Source organism: Chlamydotis macqueenii, chromosome 1, assembly GCF_036417535.1.
Source record: "Chlamydotis macqueenii isolate bChlMac1 chromosome 1, bChlMac1.mat, whole genome shotgun sequence".
Lineage (NCBI taxonomy): Eukaryota > Metazoa > Chordata > Aves > Otidiformes > Otididae > Chlamydotis > Chlamydotis macqueenii.
In genome coordinates, this window is record NC_141556.1 from 36,985,688 (window position 1) to 37,010,808 (window position 25,121).

Here is a 25,121-nt window from a genome sequence, read left to right on the forward strand (position 1 = left end):
TGCTACTAGTTACTACAGCAGTTAAAATATATTGTTACTTTAGCAGTCCTTGCATGACATGTGTTTTACCTTGCTCATGAGATGCAATTATCTGCTTAGTGTAACTGCATATGATCTGCTCTGCTGTTATAGTTGGCACGTGAAGGTGATAGTAAAATAAATTTACTTCCCCCCTTCTTTTGTTTTCTTCATCGGGACAACAGAGATTGCTGTGTTCCTCAAATGGCAATTATAACCTTAGAGCTTATTTATACAATTGAACCAAATTAGAAAAAAATAATAGGAAACCTGGATGCTGTTGTTGAATTCCCCACCTAATTTTCACAACATCATGAGATCCATCCACTGTGATTAAGAGTTTGTGGAAGCATTTGGGACCTAGAAAGCTTCTGCAAACTTTTTTTTTTTCCTGAGTGTACTTTTTGAAGACACCATGTATACGTTGAAAAAATTAAATGTAGCATTTGACTTCAGGTTACGATTAACACACCTACATTTTCATGTTTGTACATAGGGGTTCGCATGAGTGCTGGTTCCTATGCCTCCCTTATGGTCACTGTAGATCTAGCCAATGTCTTGCTCTCATTGCTTTAATATCCAAAGCTCTTCACAACCTGCTGTTCTCTGTTGTCACATCCTTGTCATTTCTTACTCAGTATTCAAGGTTAGCTCATGCCTCCTATCTCCATCTCACACTTAACATTTTAAAACAATCACCTTCTCAATTTCCCCTCATGTTGGTATTTCCTTGTAGATGTTTAGCCATGTTGGACTTGAGTTGATGATTAAAACCTAATCTCTCAGCCCTCTTATTGTCCTTATGCTACCTCATTGTCCTCCTTCATGTGTGTCCCTTGGTGCTCATCTTTGCCGTGAAGCCTACAGAAACACAACAGCAGCTCTTATATTAAGGCTACTGTCCACCATGAATCTCTCTGTCTCCCTGTGCTCCTCCATATGTGCTCCTCCTCTTTTCTCTTACTTCTTTCTTTTAAAACAGGCAATCTGTCTTTTGCTGTGCTTGTACAGCACCTACTACAATAATGCTGCAGCCCAGAATTGGGATTTATAGGCACTGCAGTCAATAAAAATAGCTTTAATAGAATATCATGCTTAGTTGTGCAAGTTTGTTGTCCTCTATTCCTAGCATAATAAGAGGAACTAAATCCTGTCTTGTGATCAAGCAATATTATGTTTAAACCTCTTTTAGTTTCCTGCCTGGATAGTTCTAAGTTTAATCTCTGCCTCATCCTTTCAGTGGAGCCGTCGAACCCTATGTTAAGAGAAAGACACAACATGGAAACCTATTTTGTAACGGCAGAGTAGATTTCTTTTTTCCTTCTGAAATATTTGAGGTCCCTTTGATCTGTGGCATTTAATGTTTAAAAAACATGACTTGGTTTCAACTTTTCAGGAATTCTTTCAGTTCTCTCCTGTTAAGCTCTGGGAACAGTCACTTCCCAGTGATGGGCCTGGAGCGAAATAGGCAACCGTTTGTACTCAGCCCATTGGTACTGGTTGCCATCCCCTGTGTGCTCAGGGTTGCTGCGTTATCAGCAAATTTCACTCTTCCATCCTCAAAACCAGTTTTGCCTAAAAACTCCAGATGCTGCAAAGCACTAGCTTTTTAATGGTGTGATGGTGAGAGTTGGTGACACAGTGAGGAGAGTTAATAATTTGTGGTGTAAAGCATTTGAATATTAACATATGCCTAGCTTTCAGTGTGATTGTGTTGTAGGGGCAGGTTTAAGAAAAGCTTGTGGCTTACTGCTGAGGGGTTTGCTAAAGAACTTGGGAAAATAGGGTCTTGGTACTCTACTGGATTGTGCGTAGGTCTGGGATCAAGTACGTGCAGTTCTGCTGTTGCTGCCTTAGCCCTGGTACAGTACAGATGTCAGGTCTTTCTGCACCTCTCTCATTCATGGAAATAGCTGTGTCTTCACAAATGGAGAGAGGGTATAGGCAGGTTGAAGGGGGTTACAGGCACGTCTGTACTTCTGTTTTAGTAACTTGTGATGTTTTTAAGGGCTTTCGTATTCTCACCCACGCGATCGTATTGCATAAGCACCTTCTGCCACTCAGCACAACCTACGAATTGAGGGACTGCAGTCAGCCTTACCTGCACTGATTCACTGCCTGCGAACGTGGTGCCTCCCTAGATGGGAAACTGGTCATCACAGCTCCAGCCCATTGTGTTGTAAGCTGCTAGAAACTGCTTTCACAACTGATTTACAGACGCCTCCATTACAGATGTGTGATATTTCAACAGTTTTTACTGACGCTGGAAAAGTTTGTCATTCTTCTCAGGGTGTATCTTATCTGCCAAAAATTTCAAGAAGCAATATGATTATGAATATTATTCAACTTGTAAATACACTTACTAAGTGTAACTGTCCATCACTCCCAAAAGATAAATTACGACACACATTTGTGGGTAGGTGATGGTGAGGTGAAGGAGAGCTGGCTCTATTGAAGCGACCTTCTCTTTTTCTCTGCCTTTGTCAACAGTCATTGATCCTGTCCTGGTGTATGAACATGTGTAGTACAGAATGCAGGAGTGGATGGTGTGTATGGGAGGGTAAGGCTGGCAAAATAAATACTAAAAATAATCATGAAGAATCTTGAGTCTGAAGTTCTCTCTTGGCCAAATCCTGATTGTGATAAGCTGAAGGATCACGTAGGATATATATACAGTTGTGAGCTTCTTACAGGAGCTCTTACAGGAGTAACAGTCTTGCAGATTAATTTCCTGATGAAAGATATACACTACAGTAAGCAGTGCTATTTTAATGATGTTGTCTAGATCAGTCCTCAGTAGATACGACTGAACAATGCGCAGGCAATATTCTGTTTCAGACATCTTGGCTATAAACAAGGCCCCATGGCCAAAGAGGGCTCTCTAAGAAGAGAATACCTCAGATCCTCTCTAGTTTGTCTTAAATCCTCCAAGAACAAGTGGGCTGTTTCAGGGCTTCCTTCAAAAGACATTACTGTTAAAGAGTACTTACTGTGTTGTCAGTTTTTGAAAAGGGGAAATAAGTAAGAAGGCTATGTGCTTGAAGCCTAAAGGAAGAGGAAGCATTGGACTAGAATTCAGTGTGTTTGGATTTGTTTCTCAGCTCTGAGGCACGCTTCCTGAGACTAATTATTTAAATCTTGGTTCTCTGTTTCTGAAAATCACAGATGTTATTTCCTGTCCATTGTGTAGTTTATATTTGTGCTGAATACCTTTGTAGGCAAGGACTTGCTCTGCTCTTTTCGCCTGTGATATCTAATACAGGACACAGTGAGGTCTTGACCTCTTTTGTGACATTTATGTACGAAGTGATACAAATGATGACTAATGCAATGGAAAAGTTTAAAATATTCATGCTGTGTTGATGAGACTGTGGTGTGTCAACACACTGCACCATTTTCCTGAGTCCTACTTGTTGAAAGTCCATAAAATGAACCTTTTCTAGGCACAAATAGAGTAGCAAAACTTCATTTTTGTATTGGTTCTGGAACCATCCTTTGTCCAGTAAAGATAACCCTGGATGACTTGTCTGAGAGCAGAGACCAGCTTGGTGGCAGAACTGAATCTGTCAGTCCAAAATCATATTTCTCCTTCTGGATAGCAGAGATCTGTCCACTCTTGGCCACAGACTCCCTCCTCATGTGCTCATGCAACTGTGGATACGCGAAACGATGCTACAGGCTCCGTGCTTGGTGGTCCACACAGTAGTTACAGCTAGCTGGTAGATCAGAGCATCTGCTTGCCTGTGGTGTCTGAGGTAGCAAGTCAGTAACAGAGGCTGTAGAGCAGTCCTGGCAATGCAGGAGGTGATGCTCTACTTGCAGACTGAGGTGGGAGGAGTGCTGGGGCTGTGCCACCTTGCAGGCTTTTCTGTTCAAGGACATGCACTGAAGCATTACTGTAGCACCTGTGGCCCAATAAGCCAGCAGCCTCTTTTCTAGCTGTCAGAGGTGGCTCCATCTTGTGCGTTGGAGGAGTGTGAAGCTCCAGGTGGGCCATGCTTGTTTTAAGCTTTTAGGATCGAGCAGAAGGAAGTAGGGCTGGTTTTGGCGCAGGGAATTTCTAATAATAGAACACATCTAGAACTGGGTAGGATGGGAATTTTGTGCTCTAGTGGTGAAGATGGCTTAATGGGCTAAATGTATTTAAAATAATTTTGCCTCCTGGGACAATCTCAAACTGTCTTATTCTTTCTTCCTTCCAAAGCGGACATATTTCATTCCAGGTGTTTTCTCTTATACATTACAGTTTGAAAGTGAAATCTTTTCTCTTTTGAAGCTCATGATGAACTAGAATGCACATCAGAACATGTATTGGTAAAGAGTTAAAATGTCTTGATTTGCTAACTTCTGTAGAGCTATTTGAAGCCAAGTGGTAATGGGGTTACATTTTCTGGTTACATTCTGTGGGCTTTGAAAGGCCGTATATGGAACTCTGGGGCTTAGCAGATAATGGCCCTATGATGTGTTCAATGCAATAGGTTTTGCCTTGTGGTTGCAATACATTTTTCCCCTCATTCTATTAATACATGTTTCTTTCTGATATTTGCTGTATCAGCAGCTGGTATAGTGATGCTTCCTAAACGTAATTTCTAAAATTCTTTGGGATGAAACATGTTGCAATATTATCCTACAATATATTTATTACAATACATTTTTTTAAGGCTATGTGTTGCTTTAAGTATTTTTGATAACACAGGTGTCCACAAGCGTGGCAAACAAGCTTTCTCCCCAGACTTTCACTGTTTTACTGGGATGTTTTCAGACAAATCAGAATTACACTTTTCTGTCAAATAAAGGTGAGGATGTGGAGTTCATGAAATACAAGTGACGTAGCTGAAGATGTCTTACCATTTTTAGTCTTTTTATTATACCCAGTCATCTTTGCACACATCAGAAGAGAACCAGTGAACTGTGCCTTCCAGTAATCCTGGGCTTGGGTAGTTAAAGCTCCATGAAAACAAACGCAGCCTTTTCTTTAAAAGCAAGAGCAGTTTGTGGCCCAGTTTCTGCTGCAGTTCCTGTAGCTGCCCCATCTGCTTGTGCTCATTCTCCTTTTCTAGCTGCCTGTCTTTTACCTCATTGTCCCAGTGCAGACAGAAGAGAAGTGGGTGGATGTATGGGGAGGTTTAAGGTAAACGGAGTTGATTTCTCTATGTCAAAACCTGGCAGTGATCATAGGACCGATCACCATCAGGCCAATTGTAACAATCAAGCAAATTATACATGTGAACTAGTATTTCCTATGCAGTATGCTCTGGCCTTAAAAAGGCAGTTAGCAGGTGGTGGTAAGACTGCAAAGAGATGCCAAATGAGGAGCTAACGTTTTTCAGAAACTGACTGTGTTGTGTGGGAGGGAATAAATGAACTACAGGGCAGAAAAAAAGCAAAATATCAGATTGGTTATTACAAAGTATCTGGAGCTGAAATACCTGGGCTAGCCAAAACACTTTGTTTTTTTTGTTTGAGGTGTTTTCACCAACTTGGAATTACAATGATTTGTCTGAAATTTCTCCATTGTTTAGACTATTTACAGCTTAACAGTGGTGAATACAGCAAATTTATACAAGCTTCTGACATGCAGTGTCATGCTTAGATGTCTGCAGATCCAGGGAGTGATGCAGAACACGTTTTGCCACAGGCAAATTAGCGGCTTTGCCTGATCAGTGATTAAAACCCAATGCCATCCACTTTTCTAGAAGCTAAGCTCTTGCCTTCAAGATATGTATATGTATGCTTAATGGAGGCTTATGCGTGTCTCTCAAATCTATTTGTGCTAATGATCCAGCGAGTGATCAAACTCATTAGTACGGCTTGGCTTCTTCATTTTGTCTCCCAAACTTCACTGTTGCATTTTTTTTTTTTCCTTAAATGTTGTGTTATTTGGCTGGCATGTGGGAAAGCTCCTTAATGGTATGCTGGTCCTTAGAAGTAGCCATGTCCCAAATCACAGAATGATTGTCCTGATTGTTTCCAGTTTTCTTATAGAGTGACAAGATGACAAGTAGGAGAAATAGCAGTAATGAGGACACTGAATTCTCTCTTTAAGAGCTGGTTATCCTCATCAGTTAAATACTGATGTCTTTCTCAGAGCTGATTTGTAATTGTTTAAAAATTGAGGGTAACATAGAATTATATTCAGTTTAGTGGGATGACTGATTCTCACTGTATGGATAATGAGTGGTTCCTGCAACTTTGGCTATGGCTCCTGAGACTTTGGGCAACAGCATGTGTTGTTGGGTTAGCCAGTCTTGAAATGATCCAAGAACAATGTGGTGCTATTTGTGTATGGTGCTCAAGGAAGAGGAGAATAATATTAGAGATTACATGGTTAATTCTGTATTTAAATGTACCTGTTACAGTCCCATTGGTACAAGCTGTACACCTAGGGAGATTAATTCATTTCAAATTTGATGCTTTAACCACTAAATCATCATCTTCAGCTGGCACTGAAATAAAGTGATTTGCATCATCTACATCAGCAGAGAAGTGTCACCTTTGTTAAAAAAAGAACCACCGACACACAGACTTAATTATCTATTCAGAGTGCAAGCTAGCAGCTGAAATGTAGTGACTCTTCTCCAAAACCAAACCAGATATTTAAAGAGGCATGATCAAAATCACACTTTTCTGAAAACTTAACAGTAATTTCTAGAGATAGCTGTAACTGGTCTTAAAAAAAAATGCTTGCTTCTGTGTTTTATATTATGTATCTTTATACATAGATACACAATATAGTTATCTGTGACCAGTTTTCTCCTATCTTTGTAATGTGGCTGAGAAAAACATTTGTTTAATAAAGGAGCAAATTGTTGTTTCCAAGGTATAAATGTTGGCACCTAGGCTTAGACTTCTGGTAGCTTGGTCTTCAAGCCCAACTAATGTCGTGTGATAAATCTCCTCTCCTTACACAGAAAAGGTGAGTGGTTTAGATCGTAAAAGCTATAATTATTTCAAATACTGATCCAGTTGAAGATGTCCCTGCTCCTTGCAGAGGAGTTGGACTAGATAACCTTTAAAGGTCCCTTCCAACCCAAACTCTTCTATAATTCTGTGATACTTTTCCTTCTTGTCCACTAGTTCGAAATTCTGTATCAAACCCTTTTAAGATGCTGTTAGGTCAAATAACACTGGAAAATACATCTAATAAAATGCTGTTGAATAGCTTCTTTTAGCTATTTAGTGCATGGCATGTCATTAGCAGTAACTGCAGTTGCAGTTTAGATTCATAGAAAAAGGTGTTATTTTAGCTGAGGATGTTCAAAGTCTCTGTTGCTGGAGAGTCAGAAGCACAGAAACTGTGCAGCCTGCTTGCTCTTGCCGCTGCTGGGGCTGTCCCTGAGCAGGACCTGACCTCAGCCTGCCCTGGGACTGAGATGCTGCTACATCCATCGCTCTCCCCTTGCTCCATGGCCCAATAGCGCCCATGGGCCTTGTCCCCAGCTCAGCTTTTTGAAAGGGGTGGCAGGACTGTCTCTACATGTCCAGCTGCAGGCCAGAAGCCCACCTGAGAAGTCTCTTTGCTGGCTGGTTAGCTCACTTCATTCTCAGCAGAAATTTCGATGTTGCCCCCTGACAACAGGCATCGGGTGAGACCTGTCTGTATCGCGTGGGCCGGGCCATCGCTGTCCGGTTGCCCGGAGCCCTTGCCCCCCCCTCGCTGCCGCCTGGGCTCCCTTTATTTCTAACGGGAGCTGCTGCTCCCCTTCGCCTGCTGCATCCCAGGTGGTGCTGGAGGAGGCGAGGCTGCTGGCTTATTCAGGCAGTGATGCTAGGATTGTGGGCGGGAGCAACTCTCTCTCTCTCTCTTTTTTTTTTTTTCCCCCCTCTCTTTTCTCTCCCCCTGTTTTTCCCTTTCTCCTCTCCTCGTCCTCCTTCTTCTCTCCCGCACCTCGACTCTGCCGTCTCCGCACTGCGGATCCCCGTTAGCCCGGAGAGCCGCTGCCCCTCAGCCGGGCCTAGGCTCCCCACCACGCCCGGCCATGCCCCCCGCACCGCCGCCCTAGGGCGAGATTTCGGGTACGGCTGGCAGGGAGGGCCCGGCGGGGCGGCGGGCGGGGGCTGCCATGCGGCAGGACCGGCTGACGGGCTCGCTGCGGCGCGGGGGACGATGCCTGAAGCGGCAGAGCTCGGGCGGCGGCGTGGGCACCATCCTCAGCAACGTCCTCAAGAAGCGCAGCTGCATCTCCCGGACCGCCCCCCGCCTGCTCTGCACCTTGGAGCCAGGTAACCTGTTTCTCCCTCCTCACCGCCCCCGCCGCGGCTGGGCGGCCGACCCGCAGTGACACTCCTGTAAGCGGCTTAGCGGGCAGCGGGGTGTGGGGGGGCGAGCGGCCGGGGCCCAGCTCGGCGAGGAGGACGCGGCCGGAGGGCGATGAGGGCGGGTAGGCGCGGAGGCGGCGGCCTCGCCCCCGGGGGCGGTGGCCGGTACCGGCCCGAGGCAAATGGCCGCGCCTCGGCGGGGCCCGGCTTGCGTGAGGCACCGTGGTCGCGGCCTCAGGGGCGGCGGTGGCGGGGATAGCGCCCAGGCTGGGCCGGTATCGGGGCCTGCGAGGCCGGCCCGGGCCCGGGGAGCGGGCGGAGGCAGCGGCGGCGGGTGCGGGGCGGGAGCCAGGCCGGCCGGAGGCGTCCGGGGGCCCTGCGGGGAGGCAGCGTGCTGCCCCCTCCCCGGGGGGCTCCTCCCGCGCTCCCCGCCCGGCAGATCCCAGCTCTGTTGTTCAGCTCTCCCGTCTCCTTTCCCTGCTGCTGCCGCCCGGCGTCGTCGCCGCCGCCTCGCAGCGTTTTTGTGTCGTTCGCCCGGTCCCTGCTGCCTCCCTCCCCTCTGCCCCTCGCCTTTCCGCCAGCCGAGCCCCGTCTCCCCCGGGATGGCCGAGCCGGCGGGGCCCGGCCGTCTCCCCTCAGCCTCACCAGACCCTTCCTGCTAAACCTGCTACCTCTGGACTTCGTCGGAGACCCCTCCTCCCGCCCAGCCTTTGTCTGCGGTAGGGTGTTGTCTTAAATCCACAAGCGTGCCTTTCCTAAGGGGGAAGGCATGGGCTCTGCGGCTCTATTTTTTTTATTTTTTTTTCTGGATCCTGTTTCAGTACCAAAAATCTTTTGAGGAGCAGGTGGTCAGCCAACGTGTGTTAGCTCCAGGGAGGTGGGCTCTCAGCTGAAGTGCTGATGGGTGATCATTACTGAATGCTAGATTCCAATTACCTGCCATCAAAATTTTTTGGATCATTTAGTTTTTTTTTTTTAATGAAGTATTGGAAATGTTAATTCAATTTACAATGTTAGAGCTGTCACTTGTAGCTAAAGTGTTGTTGATCTGTTGCCTAATCCTAGGCATTCACAAAGCATGCAAGCCTGAGGTCTATGGAAACATAGAGCAGCGCACAGAAGTGTGTAAGGTTCAGTTTCCCATTGTACTTGCCGTGTGTTTGCCAAGCGCAGAATGCTGACTGCTTCTGTGTTTCAGATGAGTTTTGCGTGCTGTTATTAGTAAGGTCTCAGATATATTCTGGTATAGGTTTATGGGCTTGCTGTTATCAAGGAGATTTCCTGACTCATAATTCTCATAGACCTCTGCTCCTACAGTGGTCTTCTAACATCCCAGCTGGATAATGACATTCTTTTACTTACCCTCCCACAAAGACCAGGGGTGAAGGTTTTGAAGATTGTTTGTGAAGATTGAAGGTGTGACCATGAATGCCACAGTCTTAAGGCTAGCAAATCCCACCGGGTTAGGGTTTCCATGTTGTTCATATATAAGTAACTGCAGTAACATCATTCAGGATGCATGCTTTCATAGAGTAACAGAGATGGGGCATCTAATGAGCCCTTAAAAAATAAGCTGAATGTATTTTCCTTCAGATTTTTTTTAGCGTCTGTATCAGCTGTCTGTTTATATTTAGAAGTTTCCGTAGAGTGTGGATTTTAGATGTAGTTTCATACATCTCTGTGAGCTCTGACTCCTGATAAAAGTGGTTTCATGCAGAATAGCTCAGAATGTCACTTGTATTTATCATTTTGCAGATTGAAATCTACATTTAGAGATAAATTACAGGGCACGACTAAGAATCTTCCTGAAACAACAAGCGACAATAAGGTGGTAGTTTACATTGTCATTTTTTCCCCAAGTTTAAACTCCCACTGCACATGAAGCAGCTTTAGGCCTTTTTCCTCATTTGTTTTTGGTAAAATATTTATTGGCTTTCCATGGGAGAGGTTTCAACAGCTGCTTTTAAGTACAGCCACAAACCTACAGTGATGTGCTTTGTAAGTTTGAAGCTATGGCTTTATAGCTCATGTACGTGCATCAGAATAGATCATCTTCCTATAGTTTTTCTGTTTTAATATTCCTGAAAAAATGCCGACCTTGCCCATGCTTTTGTTTAATGTTGCTGAGGAGTGGGGATTTGATTCCTTCACCCAGGTCCTTGCCTGAGCACAACATTTTTTCTTCCCTCTTATGGCTCATGATGTGGCCCTGTGCTACACTGCAGTGGAAGACTGTGATAGGGTTTGGGAATCCTAGGGATATAATCTTCCTTCTGACAGCCTTTTGTTGCCCAGAGTCATCATGTATTTTACATTAAAAAGCTAACAGGACTGCGATTCGTGAGTTTTCTCTTTCTTTTTTTCCCCCCATTTTCTTTTTAGAATAGCTTTTCTGCAGTGGTTTCTGGTGACCTGGTTGCAAGGGCATTGAACAGGCCTTGTTTTGGCATTCCCCTACCCTTCAGAAATTTGACTGGTGCCAAACATATGTACCTTTGTGTGTGCTTGTATTTATGGTGCTAATAATTTCTATGTGTTCCCAGCATACTCCTGCTTGCATGGAATAATATATATTTTTTAGGTATGAAGCATCAGTTGAAAGTGTATGAACTGGAGGTGGTACTTAATGTGGCAGATGACACTGTAGCCTGTCTGGCTTGATGTAAAAGGGCTGAGTTGTACTGACAGTGCTATCAGTCCCTGAGAGTAGGAACTATTGCTGCGTATACGGTATATTTCTGCCAGGCTGTCCATGCAGAGGAGCTGGGAAGAGAAGTTCCAATAAGGCCCCAAGGGGTCTTTTCTGCAAAGAGTGTGTGTTTACATAATGGAGGCAGATGTGGCCCAGAGAAGAAGGATTGCAAAAAAGGGGAAAATACAGTGAAAATGGGTGCAGAAGGTCTGTGGTGGTAGGGGTGGATAGATGGTGGGGTACTGAGGGGAGGAAGAAGGTATTGGGGAATCTAAGTTAGTTTATGGGGAGGAGGCAACTGAATGCAGAATTAAAGGGAGTTGCTGGTAAGATGTAGCAGAGGGTGGAAGTGTAGGACGAAAAGACGGTACGTGCAAGGAGGCCCTGGGGAAAGGCTGGTGATGATCCAGGCAAAAGTGGATGGGATAAAAAAGACAGAACTGGGCGGAGGGAGGAAAGTAGAAACTCCATGGTTTCTACAAGAGGTTACAGTGCATGGCCTGACTAAGAGTTTCCTCACTGTACTGAAGAGAGACCCATATGTAGTGTAGTGCTACCACTTACTAATTTCTAGTAATTTTCAAACCTGTCTTAGTTGACTGCCCTGATTTAATAAACTTTTGCAGATGGAGATTCAAGGGTCTAATTTCAGTCTCATTTAATCAAGACAGACAGCTGTCTGGGCCCCTTTGTGAGCTCCGTAGTAATGATGTTCATGTAAATGATAGATACATTTTACCTTATTCTGAGGTTATGTCTTACTGTATTTGATCTTTGTCAGAGTTGGCTGCTTGCATCTTTCTTATGAAATTTATAAGAAAAAGAGCAAAGTCGTTACTGCAATCTCTAAGTCTTAGAAAACTGTGAAGTGATTTAATATTTGGCTGCTGAGTTGGAAATTAATACATGATTATTTTGGAAGGCTATTGCTTCTTTGCTACAAGGCAGTGTTAGATAACATGTCAACATCTGTTACCTTAACAAAAGGAGTTCTTGGTCATGATACCTTTTTGTGTGTGTTAGAGTTTTCCAGTACTTACCACTAGATTGCTTGGGAATGAGAATCACTTTTTTTTTGCATTTACAGCAAATGTGATACAATTTCTTCTTAGTAGGTTACTGGCTTTGTTACATTGCTTTGAGTTATTACAAAAAGATTTATCTATTGGGAGTCCCTGCTGAGTGCCATGGAGTTAGGGGGAAGAATACTAATAAACAGTTACTTCCAGGAATAACTGTTAATCCTTTAATGTTTTTCAAGACATTTCTGTTATCGTTTGAAGCTTTCATTTTTTTAGCTATGACAAGCATGTCTTTTAAATCTGAAGCAGGGAAATAAAAGCACCAATCCCCAGGTCTCTGTGATGCAATGCTGAAATTTTAAACAATACTGGATTTTGTGTGAATTTTCTTTCTTCTCTTCTCCCACCAAAGGCAAAAAAAAAAAGATAAAAAGCCTTGAAGGAGAAGGCTTTGTCTTTAAATATATAGTTATTCAGTGATAAGGCTTTAAAATTACTTATCACAACTTCAGTATGCAAATGCTGAAAGGCATTTTACATTCTGTAACTAGCAAATGCCATTGCAGTTTGGGTTTCTGTCAGCCTTGTAGACTTAATCTTCCAAAGCACTGACTATTGGTGAGTTGATTACCATGGATTTTATATACTTAAAACCTTGCAGGATTAAAATCTGGGAGTTTTTTAATATAAGGCTATTAAAACATGAGGAAAAATGTTTGGCTTGATATTCTAGAAAGACAAGAATCTATGCATAACATAATTTTAAATATGGAATGATACGTTATATTAAATTATGGGAGAAAAATAAAGAAAACCTTTGTTCTTTATGCCAGAAGACTTGAGGGAGGGCATGGGATGCGACGTGGTGTTCAGCACCCGAGCTCTGGACAGCGGCATTTGAAGGACCAAAGAATTGTGCATTCAAAATGTGGGATAGAAAGCAAATTAAAAGTGTTGCTGTTCTTCGTCTTACGGCATACTCCAGTGCAGGACAGACTTGAGATCTTAGTATTTTATGTAATACTGCATTTTGTAGACTTTTAGCAGGAGTGCTTCATAATGGTTAAAATAGTAATGTCCAAAATAAAATCTAAGCTTAAATGAGAATACTGGCCAAATGTGCTTTATGCTCTGAAGAATTATAAAAAAAAATATATATTCTGAGCAATAAAATAATTTTAGCACCCCAAACTTAGAAATGGGTTTTGAGTGATTTAATGTCAAGAAGTTGAAATAGATGGAAATAAACTGTTTGTCTATATTTTTTCTGTGGATGCATATGATAGTTTGCAGTGTACAAATATAGTTTGTAGAATACTGAACTACATGATTTTTAGTGAAATGAATTGTGTCGAACTGCATCGTTAGATTCAAGAGGGTGTTACTTAGTTTAAAAAATATTTTCTCCATGTACTTCTTAAGATGTGCCTTGAATCTACTGTGAAGAGAAGAATTCACAGAAACAGGTTCAAATGTAGTTGTTGAAACACGTAGCTGAAATCTTGTGTTGTTCTTTCAGTTGTGGTTGTTTTTTTTTCCTTCTGAGCAAAATGAAAATAATGACCATGATTTTTTTTTTTTCCTTTTTTTTTCTAGGGGTTGATACAAAATTGAAATTCACTCTTGAGCCATCTTTAGGTCAAAATGGTTTTCAGCAGGTAATTTGATTCATTTTTCTCTTGAGTTTATGAAGGACTGGGTTCTCTTCAATCAAGGTACTTGCCTTAGTTCAAAAGTGCATCTGTCATCATAATGTCAGCATATTATTTGCAATTGCATCAAGAGCAGTTCCATTAGTGTTTGGAAAATGCAATAGGCTTTCATTGTTTACTCAGATATCTCATAACTCTTTGTGTCCTAGAATATTATATTTTTTGTTATATCATAAAGTAATTAATCTATATTTTCCCTGTGAGTGGATTAAGTGGTTAAATTCTAAAATGTGTGCAGTAAAATGAAATGAATATGCATGTCTGCAGTGTTGTCAATGTTGCTATACTGTTTTATTAAACTAATGGTGCATTTTATACATTTTCGGATGCTTTTGCTTTTAGTGGCATGATGCACTCAAAGCAGTGGCCAGATTGCCGACGGGCATACCGAAAGAATGGCGGAGAAAGGTAGGTAGATCTGTACACTTTGTGGGACATCTTGCCCGTGGGTTTCTCAGGAGAGGTGAATGACATGAGTATTACCAGTATTTTTTAACAAATACTTGGAAGTTTTAAGTTTAAGTTGTACTGGAGATTTTTCCTAGTTTACATTCTTCAGTGATAACCCAGAGCAGCTGGAGAGACTGAGGAGACAGGTAAAGATGGTGTTTTCAATAGTCAAACTCTTTCTGCTTGAAGCTTAGGTAACTTATTCTGGTGCAGATGTTACTGCTCTATTCTGTCAGTCTTAAGGAATTGCATTGGTGAAGCTGCCCCCGCAGCAGAAGATCGACTGAAAGGAGAGCAAATCTCCAGTGTAGGCTGTCATATGAAGGTGAAGTTGATAGATGCCAGTGCTGACAAGAATGCTTGTAGAAACATTTGATGGGGGAAAGACAGATTGCCTAAATTGGGAAGTTCAGAGCCAGGAGTGATGTAGAATGGTAGAGTGTGCCATTAATAGGAAACTGCACTGAGTTGTGTTGTAGGACAGGGTCCAGTGGGATTTTGCTAAACTTAATTTATTGCTTTCTTCAACAACGTTTGAAGTACTAGCCTAAAAAAGCTATGTCTATTAATCTTTTCTATAAATCTGAGTCACAGGATCTCAGCTTTAAAAATGCAATTTTAATAAAAAGAATTATTTTTAAAACTTATAAAATGTATGTCGTTCCATATGTTTTTGATGCATCAGATTAGTTTCCTTTTCGTGTTTTTTTTTTTTTTTTTTCTCTCTTTCCAAACCAAACTGTTAATCTTTACAAATCAGGAGGAAAGAAATGGAAGACTTACAGTAGCATCATTTTCCTCACACCACTATGATGTTATTTTTAATCTACAATTCCAGTGAATCATTATATCCATCTAACAAACTTTTTTGTTTCCTGCAATGTTCTTTTCCCACAATCCAGTAAGTTTCTCAGACACTTTTCTGTGGTACATGAGTGGCAGAGGGACCTCTGGAGGTCATCTGGTCCAACCTCCCTGCCCAACCAAGGCCACCTGCAGCTGGTTGCTTAGAACTGTGTCCAGATGGCTTTTGAATATCTCCAGCAAGACTCTACAACCTCTCTCGGCAATCTGTGTCAGTGCTCTGTCCCCCTCACAGTAAAGAAGTGTTTCCTGATATTCCTATGGAACCTCTCAACCTTTCCTCCTAGGAGAGATGCTCCAGTCCCTTAGTCCTCTTGCAGAACTCTCTTCAGTAGCTCTGTATCTCTCTTGCACTGAGGAGCCCGGGACAGGACCCAACGCTCCAGCTGTGGTCTCACCAGTGCTGAGCAGAGGGGCAGGATCACCTCCCTCAACCTGCTGCCAGGGCTCTGTCTGATGCAGCCCAGGAGGCTGTTGACCGCCTTTGCCGCAAGGGCACGTTACTGCCTCATGGGTCAACAGGCCCTTCTCTGCCAAGCTGTTTTGCAGCTGCTTGGCCCCCAGTGTGTACTGTTGCATGGGGTTTTTCCTCCCCAGGTGCAGGACTTTGCTCTTCTCCTTGTTGAACTTCATTAGTTTCTTGTCAGCCGATTTCTCCAGCCTATCAAGGTGCCCTTGGACTCATCAGCCACTCCTCCCAGTTTTGTGTCATCAGCAGACTTTGCTGAGGATATACTCTGCGACATCATCCAACTCGGATCTTTTCATTCTTATTCTGCCATCTCTGTTTGCTCACATGTGACAGCATGATGCTAACCAAAGAAGTAGCATTAAGAAAAGGGATGTAGTCTTTTCACTGTCATTCTCTGGTTTCCCAATGATTTTAAGATTGATGCCAAAATAAAGGGAGGATTCTGTGTTGGCAGCATGCTGATGGCCTCCTTTGCTGGCAACAGAAGGGTGACATCTGCATTATTGCTGTGGCATGTGACATTTATTTTCTGGGGCTGGCAGAGACAAAGAATCCAGTCAAACAACATCAGTAGGGTGTCAGCAGTGCCAAAGGCTGCTGGGAGGCAGAACAGCAGCATTCCTCTGCATGGCTGCCTTTGCAACATTGTGGGAAGGGACACTTAAATACAGAAAACATGAGATTCTGGGAGCTGTCTATAAATTCCTTCATCATGCAACTCTCTAAATGTTTTTAAATCTGTGGGAAGTGTCTGAATTGCTTTTCTTACTTGAGTGAGTTAACGGCTGATATAGAACTCGACCAATTTGCTTTCATTTTCAAATTCCTTTCAGTTTCCTGAAGAAAAAGATCCTTTATTTTTACTTGTCATTGTATAATCTGTCATGTGTCTTTCATGGTTCAGGAACTTTTCAAATGTTTAATAAAGGTCCAGCCTTTGTTTTAGATAGACATGCATAGATCTGCCCTAGTAATTATTTGGTATTAAAAATAGTAAAAATGTTTGTTTTCAGAACTCCCCAACAGTTTAGGAAGCCCTTTTGTAAGAGTAAGTTACTCTGATCCAAATGATACTTGCAGATCGCTTGGTTAATATAGATGTTATTTCTTCTGCAAAGTTGATCAGAAGAGACCTCTACTAAAGAGAAGCACCACTGGATTTCTTTTGTGGGTTTTCCAGGAGATGGGTCCATGATGGAGTTTGAGGAAAGCCTGCAGCAGTTTTACCTTTTTGTAAAGCTCCTTGCTGGTTCTGAGGTTAGAAGGGCTGAACTGACCAAGAGGGTCCTTGCCGGAGGATGGGTTTCCATCTTGGAGGGCCTGTGTGGATTAAGTTTCTGACAGTGGACATACATCTTTGTAAGCAGTTCACAGATCTGCACACTTAATGCTAACTGTTTCCTTCCTTTCTTCCTTTCTCTTTTAGGGAGCACAGTATTGTTTTAATCCTGCAAAAATTGTGTTTAGATACAGTTCTGCATATTTCAAGTCTAAGAGCAGATCTCATAGGTGAAGCTGATGAGGTTTACCTAACGGTGTATATATAAAAGCTGTTTTTATTTTATCTGAGAAATAATTCATTTTGTTGACTTGCTTTGTGTGTTTCTAGGTTTGGCTGACCCTAGCTGATCAGTACTTGCACAGTATAGCCATTGACTGGGATAAAACCATGCGTTTCACATTCAATGAAAGAAGTAATCCTGATGATGACTCTATGGGCATCCAGATAGTAAAGGTAGGCAGCTAATTTGTTATTTTATTTTTTTAAATGAAAAGTTAATATATTTTTTAAAAGATGGAATTTGGATTTATTTTATTCTCTGCAACTCCTTTGGCAAAAATGACACCTTAATTCCCTTTGGCCCGCCAAAATAATTTCTTCGGCTTCTTTTATCCCTTTTCTGCACTGGTCTGGTTAGTGTTAGCTGGGAAAAAAATTTCTGTTACTGAAATTTTTTGCTCAGTTTTTAGTTTTGTATTTTAAAAGCAATAGTGGAGTTTAATGCAGACAGAGGAACATAAGTGTTTTTTTTTTCCTCTTCTCTGGAAAGAAACATAAGTGTTTGGTGGGATTAAAAAGTGTGTTTTATAATATAGCGATTGAGCATTTCTCAGCTATTTTACAGTAGTGAAACACCTTTGTCTACGTGTATTTCTTAGCTGATTAACATTTAATATTTAAAGCAGTGGGCAGTTTTAGGGAAGTTAACAGATTTGTATTGCCATGGTGACTTTACTACTTGTCTATTTACCTATTTAAGAGGTATTACTGTATTTAGGAGAGATTGGATTCTACAGTCACCTTAGAGTACATGGAACAAAATAATTTATTCCTGATTGTTACAGTTGTCATCTGTACTTGGTAATTTAAGCTTATAGATATTACTCATGAAATATTAAAATATTAAAAATTGTAGTACATGTTTTGCCTTTAATTTATAAATCATTTAAATCTCAAGGATGCTGTTTCTGCTTTTTATGTTTTAAAACTGTCTTACCTGACGGTTCTTTTATACTTCAATAAAAACAGTTGCTCCTTTTTTGACCCATTAAGCAGCCCTTATATCTTGCCTCTTTGAAACTTAGATATCTATTAATATCTTCTGTGACAACTTCACTTTTTAGGTAACTTGTTTACTTAAGAGCTTGCTGAACTTCAGGAAGCTAAAGTTTACAAATTAAAAAAGAAACACTGTTATCAACTTCAGGAGTTTGTATTGGGAGGGTGGAGATGGAAGGAAAACTGGGACAGGTGGGAGAACTAAAGAGGAAAGGAAAATGCACGTCTTTTCTGTTTGGTCTTGGTTTTTTAATTTTTTTTTTTTTTTTCTTTAAAGGACCTTCACCGAACTGGTTGCAGTTCTTACTGTGGCCAGGAGGCAGAGCAAGATCGAGTGGTACTAAAACGCGTTTTGCTGGCTTATGCCAGGTGGAATAAATCTGTTGGCTATTGTCAAGGATTTAACATACTAGCTGCACTTATTCTGGAAGTAATGGAGGGCAATGAAGGGGATGCCCTGAAAGTGAGTAAAATATTTTTTTTCAGTGTTGAAGATTGCTTTTAACTTTAGAACAAATCAGTGTGTGAATTCTGTAGACAGCCTGAAAGAGCAGGACTCAAAGGAATCAACTGATTTACATCTGCAGATTATTTGTTATCCTGTCTGAGATAAAATGAACAGTTTGAATGTTATCACTGTTAATTTTTTTTTTTTTTTTTTCCAAAAGGAAACAGATGAGGTCTTGGCCATAATAAAAATAAATGGCAACACTGCTACTGACTTTAGGATATCTTATCCTAAAATCTCCAGTCTGCTTCCAGTCACCGTAGGTAGCTGAAACCTTCAGATTCCATTATCGGCCTCCTGTGTGGCAGTAGCATCTGAGGCAGTTCATAAATCTGCTGCATTTTAAAGCAAATTCTAGGAAAACACAAAGATTTTAAACAAAAGTAAATAACTTTGAAACTACTTTCTGGGCCACATCAGTCATACAGTGTTTTAAATTTTTTAGACCTTTTCTATTCTAGTTAAAAGAAAGCTTCATTATATTTATAATACGCCAGAAAATGGAAATACAGTTTATTACAGGATATGGTTTAAGGTTTGCCAAGATCACGTGCAAATTTCCTTAAGTAGACTTGCTTGTATATGTGAGTTGGGGTCAAATTAGTAAAAGATGACTGTGACTCTTGAGATACTGAGCTGTTTGTTTTGCCTTAGACAATGATTTAAATATGGTAAATATTTAAATTAACTCAGAGCTCCTAAAATGTAAAGCTTGTGGTAATAGAATCCAGCTAGCTGGAATACTTGATCCTAGAGAGCTGCCTGTATAGGCAGAAGATAGGAAGAAGATACCACAATATCACCATACTGTAATGATACTTTAAATCACAGAATAAAATTTCCTTTCAATAATTCTTGCTAAAAATTTCCTTGGTATTTTCAGCTGTAATTTGTCACATTTTATTGTGGTCTTATACAATCCAGAAGCTCCTAAAACACATTACGATAATATAGGAAATACAATTGCCCAAGATTTATGAAGTCCAAGTTGATTAGGACAACTGTGTGCATCCTTACATTACTGGATTGTCTCTTACTGTGAGTGGTGCCAGGCTCCTTGTGCTAAGGAGACAATGGAATGGCATGGCGCCAGACTTCCCTGGGGAGGTGAAGCACTGAACACTGTTAGCATCAACATGCATTTTGCCTGGCAAAAATAAGAATGGAAAATAATATAATTTATTTTCCAAGCTTAGTGTGTGGGCTTTGCAGGGTTGGAATTTCTCCAGAAGAGAGAGGGAAAAGGGGAGTGGGGGGAGCGTGTGGGGGATGGAAGGAACACGGGAGGGGAAAAAAAAAGGAATTGGGAGTTAGCATGTGGCTGTTTTGTTGTTGTAGTCACTGTGCCATCTAACACAAGTGATGAGTGACTTCAGAACAACTGTAGAGGCTGTTGCCTCTAAAGCTGCCCTCAGGGTGTGAGTTATGGGTAAACTATGTTTGGATTATTGCAGAGCCTAGCAGTTAAGGGAGCAAGGGGCTTCTCGGGGCTCACCAGTCAGGTCCCCTTTCTGGGAAGGATGTTATAAATGAAAGCTCTGTGTCTGGGAAGTGTCTCCCAGAGGCTGGGAAACACTTGGTACTACTGACACCATGGGGCTTTAACAGCACAGGACCCAGTGTGGTAGCTTCAGTGAATGCCCAGCCAGTGCTATTTGTGTCTTCACTAGTTGACGTAACCATGCAAGTTAAATCCCTGAAGACACCTGAAATTTAGCCTACTGAAATTATGATAAACAAGGACATCACAACTTGTATGTGTAGAAGCTGTCAAGGTGGAAAATAACTGGTTCTGTAAGTCCTACGTGATTGTATTTCATTTTCCTCACAGATCATGATTTACCTAATTGATAAGGTGCTTCCTGATAGCTATTTTGTCAATAATCTCCGTGCTCTCTCTGTGGATATGGCTGTTTTCCGAGATCTTTTACGAATGAAGCTACCTGAACTGTCCCAGCACTTAGACACCCTGCAAAGAGCTGCTAACAGAGAAAGTGGAGGTAGGTTCAACAAAAAATTATTAAATTCCTTTTTGCTATTGTTTCATCTGAGCACTATTTTAAGCTTTTACATGAGTTTATTCCTTACAATGTATATTTTAAATTGTGAAGGTGAAAGATGATGGTTTCCATTATTGATAACCTTAACATAAATAGGTGGCACTGTCAGGAAAAAATAAAAGGGAATTAATCTGGTTCCACCATTAACGGCAAACAGAATTGTGTTGACAAGGTTATAAAGAGTGTGGAGTGGCAGCACTGTAACACACAGCTTAGTACAAGGGCTACCTTGAAAAGGTTGTTTCTTGCTTTAGCTCAAGGTACCTGCCCTACCATTGCTCCTCGTAGTTGCTAGCTTACATAGCTGTTCTGGGAAGAGTTACGACGTGAGAGCCAGTGCTGCAAAACTCAGAAGTACTTCTTGAGTTGCTACGTGAAAACTAGCTCTGTACTGTGATTTTTCTTTTTCTTTTTATTTTTCCAGATACAGCATTTCCCTCCAGACTTTTTTTTTTAAACAAGATACACTTCTTTGGGAATGTTTTGGGGAGGGTGAGTTTGTTGATGTTGCTTGGTTGCTGGTTTTTTTCAGTCTGGAAGCTAAGTGCACCCTGAGTTCCATCTTAGAAAAGAGCTGCTACCACATTGCATGTAAATAACTGTGAGTGTGCCCAAACTGTACAAAAACAAGGAAAGGGTATCAAGGAAGTGTTTGCTGTTTGGAAGTGTTTTCACAGGCAGCAGCCTCTTTGCTCCTGGCCTTCAGTGCATCAGTTGATACTAGGATGCACAGAGTGTTCTCTGAGTATAATAAGAAAGTAGAACTTCAGAGTTTCAGGCAGAAATACTAAATCTTGTTTGAAACTTAACAAGCCAAAAGGAAAATTTAATGTGTTACAGTTGCTTCTGCAGTGCATCAGGATATTAAAACAATAGATAAGACTTTACAGAGACAGTCACCTTCACTTCATGAAGAAAAAGATTTCTTAGGCCATTAGTTTCTGAAGAAATGCAGTGGTTTTGTGATTTTTTTTTTTTTTTTTTAAATTTAATAAAAGCTTTTAGCTGATATGGCATTAGGGAATGGAAAGCAATCTTTCTGAAAGGGGAAAAAAAAGTGTGGTGATGTTTTCCAAGATTTGCAGTTCAAAACAAATTCTGCTGCTTAGAGCTTTTTGCAGTGCAGCAGAATGAAAGGTGATGAAGTATGTCGTTTTTCCATCGCTCTTTTTCTCAGCTTATCTTTGGACAGCTGCAAGCTAAGTAAGCTTTGAGCAATAACAGAGGTACTAGCATGGTGGATTTCAGTATGCAGTTTGTACTCCTTGTAAATTAACAGTAAATGAAACTTTAAACTTTTTTTTTTTCTTAATTTCAGGAGGCTATGAACCCCCACTTACAAATGTCTTCACAATGCAATGGTTTCTGACCCTCTTTGCCACTTGCCTGCCTAACCATACAGTTCTGAAGATCTGGGATTCAGTATTCTTTGAAGGCTCTGAAATTATACTGAGAGTAGCTTTGGCTATCTGGGCAAAGTTAGGAGAGTAAGTAGTCATTTTTATCTAATTTTTCTTTTCATTGTGAGCAATGTATGTAACTTGCGATGTTCTGAAGAATGTGTTCTCAATTCTAAACAAGACGCGATCTTTCAGGAGAATGATTCTGCTTTGAAAAAGCTGCACAAAGTGCCTCTATGGCTTCGTCAAAAACATGTTCTTCTGATGTCACGTCAGAATGGGCATGTTAATTAATTGACCCTTACTGCAGGACATGTCTCCAGTTGTTTGTGTTATCTGTGTATATATCTTCATGCTATACTAAAAGGTTGGTTGGACTTTACAGAATATAGACCTCTGAGGGAGCTGGTAGATACTCTGTGGAAGGACATACAGAGAGACTTGAGGGTGACTAGCTAATTTAGTTGGGTGCCTGAAGCTGGGGATGTTAATTCCCTTATTTTCACCTAAGGAGACTTAAGGATTTGAGCCTATTGGCTATACCCAAGAAAAGAGCTCAGTGTTACTAGGAGAAAGATTTTTTGGTACATGGTTCTTTTCTGTTAAGGGCTGCAAACAAATTTTCCTGAAATTCTCTGCTTTTAAGCATTTATAAGTTTCTGTTATAGTCCTTTATGGACTTGGAAACTCACCACATAGGACAAAACACAAGAGATGGTTAGTTCTTCTAAACTCTTCTGTTGTCATAGCAAATATTTGCGTTCCAAAGAGTGTACAGTGCTCCTGGAGAAATTTGTTTTGTCACTGACTTCAGTGGGAGGTGTGAGCTCTGACAGGTCAAGCAGATGTTAGTTCAGCTGGAAACTTTTTTAAGGTGGCATCAGCAGCTGCATCAAATTTTTCTTGTGATGCCTATCAACACTCATCTTCCTTTTTTCCCTGAGACTGAACCACTGGGATTTATGTTCAGCTTGGTCCTTGGAGATTTAATTTCTTTTTTCTTTCTGAATAAATTAGCACGGCAGGCCAGTAGCTTTGTAAGATGCTTTGATTATTATATTGAATTTTAAATCTGAAGAATAAATAATTAGAATAATAATTTCCTAAGACCTTTATTTGTTCAGTCCATGAATGAAACTTGAATGAATCATTTGCATTAGGATTAAGCTATACGTAGTCTCATTAGGCTTTATTACTTTGTACCACACCTTTAGATAAAAGGTCCTATTGCAGTGGGTCTCTGTGCACTTAAAAGCTGTAATTAAAAATGTTCCCACTTGTAACATGGTAAAAAAGAAAGTCACTGCTTTGAAGATTTTACAGTACGACTTAAAGCAAATATGAAATGAGTTTTATAAGAATTGGAAAGAGCAGAATGAAGAATATGTCCAAAAGAATACACTGATCACATTGCACACCTTGGAACTGTTGTTTATGGAGAACAGGAGAAGGTCTGGCAGATTTTGGGGCAATTAACAGAAAAGGACACTGGTGTGATAACTGGAGATCCAGAAGATGATGCATCACTACAAATTTAACAAGAATTTAAATTCAGTAAGCTTGTGATTAATGATACCAAATGAGATGAGGAAGTAAAAGATCAGGCACTATGTCTCAGCTAGAAATAGAATGGGGAGGATTTAAAAAAGTGAGGCCTGAAACAGTGATCATAGTCTCATGATCTTCATACTTCTCAAGACTGTCTTTCTAGACAGGAAAATGGGGTGAGAAGTGCTTTTCCTAAAGTGTGAGTGGTTCAACCATACTTCTCTTTTGAGGGACACTGAAGGAACAGGGAGGTTGCAGTAGAGAAAGCAATATGTGGAGGTCATGAGAGACTTGAAGGTATCAGGGGAGGTAAGCAGTGAATTTGTGATGATTGGCTACATACCTGTTGATAACAGACAGAGGTCTATATTCTGTAAAGTTCAACCAACCTTTTAGTATAGCATGAGGACATATACACAGGTTGATGATTGGCTACATACACTTCTTCATTTTTAAAAACCTAATTAATAGTTCTTTTAGCTAAACTATGTTAAGATTTCAGTAGGAGTTTCATAGTTCAATGGTTGTTCTCTATAGACACTGAATATCAAGAGAAGCTGCTTCTAATCCTTAAGAAAAAAGACCATGTACTTTTTTGATCATTCCAGCAGCCGTATTTTACAAGGGAGGCTACAATATGTAGCCTTTTGTTTGCCATGAAAATAAAACAAATTTTTCACTTGATGAGAGAGGATGTCTAGTGGCTGACCCTAATGGATGTAGAACAGCAACTCGCAAAAATATATTACTCATATTTCTCTTCCTTTAGCTGACACTGTATGGGTGATTCAGTGTTTTTAGAAATTTAAAGAAAAGTGTAGGAAAAAAACAAAACAAAACCAACAAAAAAGTCCCCCCAAACCAAACAAAAACCCCCAAAACAAACAAAAAAAATTCCACCAAAACAAAAAAAGCAAAAATAAATAAAGTCTGCATCTCTAATTTAGAAATAGCTTTCACAAGCATGCAAGATACGAGTGGATTTTCCTTTATTCTGCATTGTGTGAGCTCAGCTCTTCTGAATACAATGACATACATAAATACATCTATATTTAATTTACTCCATGGGAATGTTTTCTGGCCAGTGAATATGTTCCCGTCTCACAAAAAGGCAGTTCAGCAACAGTTTAACTGGATTCAGCCTTTCGGTGCATAGTGAAGAATGGGTGATGAGGCACTCAAGAAATCTTTATGCTCCCTTTTTGAGCTGATGAGAGAGCTCCCTTGTGCTCGTAGGAGGCAGGATTTGTTGATTCTCATGTTGTAGAAGTGAAAGGGGCAGAGGGAATAACCTGTCTGGACATGCATCATGAATCCTTTATCGTGAGCAGTCAGGACAGTAAGCTGTGCTCAGTATGTCCTTTTACTGCACTAGCGTTTCCAATGTCATGTGCACACTTTTATTATTTAGAACTGTAGGGAGGATTACAATAAACCTGAGAATTAAGATGACTAATGAAAGCGCGTATTTTATGATGACAGAAAGTTCAGTTTTGCTTTGGAGGTGTATGATCCGTATGTAAAAGTAAAATAAAAAAAACCCGTGTCTTTTGATG

The 25,121-nt window shown here is 41.0% G+C and overlaps 1 protein-coding gene across 3 annotated transcripts in view; it reads left to right on the plus strand.

Moving 5' to 3' along the window:
• TBC1D30 (TBC1 domain family member 30) overlaps positions 1–25,121 on the plus strand; it is a 53,319-nt gene that overhangs the window by 16,251 nt on the left and 11,947 nt on the right. For 2 of the 3 annotated variants that reach the window (XM_086748806.1, XM_086748791.1), the window contains exons 3-8: positions 13,588–13,649; positions 14,046–14,111; positions 17,099–17,224; positions 18,327–18,512; positions 20,389–20,557; positions 21,936–22,104. In XM_086748806.1, coding sequence (XP_086604932.1) covers positions 13,588–13,649; positions 14,046–14,111; positions 17,099–17,224; positions 18,327–18,512; positions 20,389–20,557; positions 21,936–22,104 — 778 coding nt within the window. Of the gene's footprint in view, positions 1–7,856; positions 8,242–13,587; positions 13,650–14,045; positions 14,112–17,098; positions 17,225–18,326; positions 18,513–20,388; positions 20,558–21,935; positions 22,105–25,121 lie in introns of those variants that run through there. The other variant, XM_086748799.1, reaches the window with a different exon arrangement.